The sequence below is a fragment of the Micropterus dolomieu genome, linkage group LG02 (genome assembly GCF_021292245.1).
Source record: "Micropterus dolomieu isolate WLL.071019.BEF.003 ecotype Adirondacks linkage group LG02, ASM2129224v1, whole genome shotgun sequence".
Taxonomy (NCBI): Eukaryota; Metazoa; Chordata; class Actinopteri; order Centrarchiformes; family Centrarchidae; genus Micropterus; species Micropterus dolomieu.
This window is the reverse complement of record NC_060151.1, coordinates 1515913-1522235: the sequence shown is the minus strand read 5'-3', so window position 1 is coordinate 1522235 and position 6323 is coordinate 1515913. Positions and strand designations below refer to the sequence as shown.

Below are 6323 nucleotides of genomic sequence, written 5' to 3'. Positions count from 1 at the left end.
TTGCCTATTTACACAAACAGAGTCGTGTTTGTGTTCTCCTGATGAATACAGTCCTATATTTCCTCTCTTTTAGCTCCCCTGTTGCTCTCCACCATCTCCTGAGAAAATTATCTGGCTCTTTAGTTTCTAAATGCGCCATTATGTTCACCATTTGGTCTCTTAAGCCAGGCTCAGACTACAGGAGAGAGAAACTTGACAGCTTGTGTTTGAACTCATCCATGCTGGTTATTGGTTAACAGAAATGTGATGTTACAACCCCTTCACAGACAGCCAATAAAAAAGTGATTCACTTTATTAAAAAAAATTACATATAGCCCCTTTGATATTTGTGAACAGTAGTATGCTAGCTAACGTTAGAATGTTTACCATTGTTGGACAACACTGTCAGCTGTTCCAGGCCTAACATAAGACTTGTCTCTCTCATTGGAACGTACGGACATAATCATCCAATCACAAGTTGGAAATGAGACAGATGAGATCAGAGTTTACAGGCTGTAAGACCAAAACAATGAGCTACAAGAGGCTAAAAAGCTCCGTAGAGCTGAGAGGAACTGCAGATGGTGATAATAATCACTTCGAGCGACTCCTTTCCCATTAAACCTAGTCATTTCATCCATGTGAAAAATGTTCATTGTTGCAGCTTTAACTAGCACAGGCACATAAAAAGTAGTACAGTACATGTTAAAGGAGGGAAAACACTCACCCATCTGTTGAAAGCATCGAGCCCCTCTTTCTCCCCGGTACAGTATCCTTCCACAGAACCCCGACTAGATGCTAACAACAGGAAAAAGGGAAACATAAGAATTCAACAATAAACTTGTATTTAATATTTTTTGTGTATAGTGACTATGGCTCTACCGAATGGTTTGAAGCTTCATCGAAATCAACATTTGAATGATGCACAGCTTTTTTTTTATTTTGCATGTCTGAATAGACAATTCTGCAGGTCATAGCAATCAGGTAATATTGCTGTCTCAGTCTCTGCAGTTCTGTCTGACCGGGCGGGGCTGAGCTACCGACAGAAGACAGGATGAAGCGCTTTAACATCATTCACACAAAATCCGGCAATGTGGCTCCTTCCCCCAGGTGTGCGTGGAGGAGTTTGAAGACGGGGCCGTGTTAATTTCTCCAATCAACTTATTGCTCTTGCTAATGCCGCGCTCTCTCTTACGCCTGTACTTAATAAAAGACTCATTCCTTTAACTCGATAAATCACTTTATTCAAATTGAGAATTTTGTTTGAGGATTTTTTCTATTTTTCAAGGGTGATGATGTCATACAATATGCAATGATATAATATGCAATAGAAGCTTTGAATGTACAAAAATTACATTGGTTAAAGCCCTAATATTGACAGCACACCTATTGGGAGAGGATGCAGTACTGGGAACCACAAGAAGATAAAAATAAGCAAAGATAAAATTTTTACAAATTGATAAATTAATGGAGGAATGACATAGATGAAAGAAATCTAAGTCTAAGAGACTGACTGTACAAATAAAACTGAATTGAAATTATGCTATTTACACCTACAGTTAAATATTATTTTGCTACACAAACCCAAAGCTCCGCTGCCTGCTGTTCTTGTGTGCTTCAGCTAACTGAGAGCCCAGGCTCAGGCTATGCATCGTTTTGTGTGAGGAGTTCGTTCGAATGAAGTCCTCAACCGGAGCTGGGGAACTGAAGTTGCGTCACTCGCCACTGTATCAAATTTGCATGTTCGCAGGGACCGAATTCCAAAATTCAGTGTCCAGATCTTGTTTCACCCCCTCAAAAACTAATGGTATTAGACTTTAACAGCGCAGTCTATATATAATACCGTAAAACTAAATCACTGAATTGACCCTGCCTTCATATGAGACAGGCCTTTAATTCTTTTTGCACAAAACTAAAACTACTATGAAACAGTTTATTTATTTCAAACAGAATAATACTTATGTAAAAATGATCAAATAATATCAAATACATTCATTCATTTAATCTAGCTCCGACAGACGTCTTATGCGCTTTTATTTTGAAGGCCGCAACCTCACGACAACAACAACATGATGCAGGATGAGAGAACTGTGGCAGACAGAGAACGATGGACTTCACATGACAGGATTCACAACTTGGATAAATCTATCTGAAAAGCTGTTTGGACTCTTTTGATGGGTGGACCCTTACAGACTAAAGGAATATAAATAATCAAGGAACGGACACATTCGGACTTAACAAGCGCTTCAAAGTTAACATGAGTCAGCACTTTTTTCCCCCTTTTCCTCTCTTGTAGCCAGGCAGGTTAAACCTGTAAATCTAGAAGAATTAGACTTTGGGTCTTGTTGTTTCCGTTAAATGAACTTAACAGTGGTATTGTGGAGAATCTAACCGATCTAACGATGTGCAGCATGTCCATACTGACATATTGATCATACCTTTAAACATTAATAGCCTATTTGTATTAAGGATCTAAGCAGCTTAGAAGCAGGTAAAGTGGTGACCCCGCGGGGTTTAAGAGGTTTTATGCATCCAAAGAACTTCTATAAAAACCAGACCAGGCGTTTAATTAAGGCAGGCGTTTATTTGTCACAATGTGTTCCCACACTAGGCCAGTAAAGGAGGCAGGCGGCTGTTTGGGACTCGGCTATTAATTGAAGTTTTATGGTAGATAAAACATGCAAATGGTCCACACTGGTGCTCAGTTGAATGGCATTTTTAACAGATAACATGAAGAAAAACTAGAGATCCTATCCTGTAACACATTACTGTTCCATTACTGTTTCTGATTGACAACAAATCCTTGCAGGGTATAGGGAGTGTGACCTAGCCTGGCATCGCCAGACCAATTCGCAAATGCGTATTAGTCTGGAACCTCTCAGTTCATCTTTGATTTCCAAGAGGTGTAATCAACGAGCACTAGATCCAAATGCCTGGATGGCTGCAAGTGGAGAGATTTATAACCAATCAGAGCAAAGAAAGCTGAGCAACACGTGCAAGGTGGTGCTTAGTCCATTTTCGAGCATGATGAACATGGTCACAAAACTTTCCCAAATTACAGCTAAGACAAAAAAGTTTGAGGCAGGAAATGGGCAATGCAGTTAACAGAATCTTGATTCATATTTGAGCCTGGTGTGTTGTGCTGAATGGACCTGCAGAAACATGTGACATGTGACTTTTCAAATCTGGAATGGTGATGCACCTCCATCAGTCATTGTTTAAAACCCGCCCATATCATAAATGGTTGTAATCAGCCCAATCGGATTAAGGATGGGTGGAAGTCTATCTGATTGGGAGGGGGGCCAGGCGTATCTGCCAGAGCAAATGAAACCTGAGCTCGGCAGATTCGTCTGGTACCCAGGCTAAGTGCGACCCTTACCAGAACTCATTTCCTGGGAAAACTTGAACAGCACCACAGGAGAGCTGTGTTCATCCTCCACCTGTTGGACACACAAAGACACAGATCAGCCTTCTGAGACTCAGGGATCATGCTGATCCTACTTAACAAGTGATGTGCTGTTTGACATGCAAAACAATTGTCATCAGTTGAAAGGGTGCAATGTAAACATGGATTTAAGATTTTGTTCCGAGTCCATACTTATTTAAGATAAGATATATGTTTGCATTAGCTATAACTGCATGTCACATACAGTTCCTGTTACTCCCTTATCACTGAAACCCTGTGTTTCTGAGTATCACCCAGGGTTGCCGTCTCCTGGCATTTGTGTCAAATTGTGCTATTCCATTTAACCAGAATCAAATTCAGCAAACAACTGATCTCCATGAAGTTACATTTCTTCATTTACTGAACCATTAACACAGGAAATAATACCCATGGTGAAGCCCGTTAGTGATGACATCCAGGTGAAAGGTTAAGGCAAGCATCATGCCTAGGTGGGGCTGAGATGAAGGCTAGTGTTTCTGTGGCTGTTGATGCGAAGGTCATGAATAATTCACAAGCATGTGTTGTGTTCTCAAGTTAGAAAACCAGAAAAATAACTGAAATATGTTTCATCCATAAGAACAGACAAATAGTAACTGCTCCCAGGACAGGTCCCAAGGCCTCAATATACTTTACGCTAAGTGCTTGTCAATGTCTGAAACCCCCTTTTCAATGGCAGAATCGCACACAATCAACGATTTGCCAGGTGTGTTCTCTCTCAGGCTCTCTTTTTCATTCTTCCCAGAACTACTTCTGTCACTTTTTATGTGAAGGTCAGCACTGCCCCTCTCTATGATAAATGACTGTTGCCCCACCTTTTAGTATGGCCAGGTTAAAAAACTAGACATGGACATACAACACATTGTGCTACCTAGTTTGTTTGAAGCGTACTGAGCCCTTAAGGGTTGAAATGTATCTGTTTTAGGCAGACTGTTGGTGGGCCCATTGCACCCGCTCCAGGGTTCTCTCCTCTCCAGACCAGAGGGCAGAGGCCAGTGGAGGGGGTGGAGAATAAGTTCATGACTGGAATCAGAATTATATAACCACAGGTGGAGCATTAGATAAAGCAACAGACTCAGACGGGACCCATGCTAAAACACACAACCAGCAAAATGTGTTCAAAGAAGCAGGAAGAAGCAAATCAGACAAAGCTGTGCTAAGCAGGAAAAGAGCAAACAAAAGGTAACCAGATGAGATGCCTCTAAATGTAATAATAATAATAATAATAATAATAATAATAATAATAATCTTTATTTGTAGAACACTTTTCAAAAACAAGTTACAAAGTGCTTTAACAAGTGTAAAGACAATAATACCCAAGAGACAATAATACAAAAACAATACAAGATAAAAGCAAGAAAACATTGAAAAGACTAAAATACACGTTTAAGATAAATATAAAAAAAGTAACATAGAATAAAATAAAGTCAAATAAGATCGGGAAAGGCTGTCCTATGTATGTTTTATGAAGGGACTTAAAAGAGTTCACTGACTCAGCTGACCTGATTTCCTCGGGCAGGCTGTTCCAGAGCCTCGGGGCCCTGACAGCAAACGCTCTGTCCCCTTTAGTTTTCAGTCGAGACTCTGGAACAGACAACAGACCTCTGCCCGAGGATCTCAAGGTACGTGCTGGTGTGTATGGGACTAAAAGGTCAGAAATATAACAAGGCGAGAGGCCATGAAGAGCTTTAAAAGTGATCAATAGAATTTTAAAGTCAATTCTAAAACATACTGGGAGCCAGTGTAATGAAGCTAAAATAGGAGTAATGTGGTCATATTTATTAACATAGATCGAATTTTTGCTATATTTCTAAGTTGATAAAAACATGATTGAACAAGCTTTGTGGTGTGCTGCTCGAAATTTAAATTACTATCAAACCAAGGTTCTTTGCCACAGGCTTAATGTGATTTACTAGGGAACCAGCAGATGGCAGTATTTGTCATCTGCTGGGACCCAATGACCAGGATTTCTGTTTTGTCTGAGTTCAGCTGGAGGAAATTATTTGACATCCATTTTTTAACTTCACAAAGGCAGTTGTTGCAGTGGTCTGTGGATCTGACGGGCAAGTACATTTGTGTGTCATCAGCATAAATATGAAAAGAAATGCCATGTTTATGGATAATATGTCCAAGGGGAAGCAGATACAAGGAAAACAAAATGGGTCCTAAGACCGACCCCTGAGGCACACCATATTTAACTGGACAGAATGAGGAGACATAGTTGTTTACAGACACGCAAAACTTCCTATTTGACAGGTAGGACGAAAACAATACTAGGGCAGTACCAGAGATCCCCACCCAGTGCCTCAGTCTGTCTAACATGATGTTGTGATCAATGGTGTCAAAAGCAGCACTAAGGTCCAGGAGTACCAGGACTGAGCACATGCCTTCATCAGCAGACATTAAAAGGTCATTGGTGACTTTAAGCAGGGCAGTCTCAGTGCTGTGGTACTTCCTGAAACCCGATCAAATATTTTGTTATTTTCCAGTACAGTGAGCAGCTGTTTGGACACAATTCTTTCTAGAATCTTTGCAATAAAAGGCAGTTTTGAAATTGGTCTAAAATTATGTGGGAGGGAGGGATCTAAACCAGGTTTCTTTAAAAGTGGGTTCACGCAAGCCATTTTAAAATAATCAGGGACACAACCAGTAGATAGGGAGCTGTTGAAAACAGAGATCAAATGGGGCCCAACAGAATCTATTACTTTCAGTAAATACTTTGTAGGTATTACATCAAGTGGGCTGGAGGACACTCTCATTTGTGATACTGTTTTTAAAAGGTCAGACAAGTCGATGGGATAAAACTGGTTAAAACTCTCTTGTTGCTGGTGAGGAACCTCTGAGTAAGAGGCCACGGGGGTAATAGAGGCTCTGATTGACACCACCTTATTGGTAAAATAAGATA

At 40.4% G+C, this 6323-nt stretch overlaps 1 protein-coding gene across 2 annotated transcripts in view; it reads right to left on the bottom strand.

Annotated features, from left to right (window-relative positions):
* The window catches only part of pdxdc1 (pyridoxal-dependent decarboxylase domain containing 1), a 67138-nt gene that overhangs the window by 16276 nt on the left and 44539 nt on the right, over positions 1–6323 (bottom strand). Inside the window, exons 14-15 of one of the 2 annotated variants that reach the window (XM_046070010.1) lie at positions 3356–3416; positions 704–774 (exon numbers count right to left, since the gene is read on the bottom strand). In XM_046070010.1, the coding sequence (XP_045925966.1) occupies positions 704–774; positions 3356–3416 (132 nt within the window). The remainder of the gene's footprint in view (positions 1–703; positions 775–3355; positions 3417–6323) is intronic. The other variant, XM_046070019.1, reaches the window with a different exon arrangement.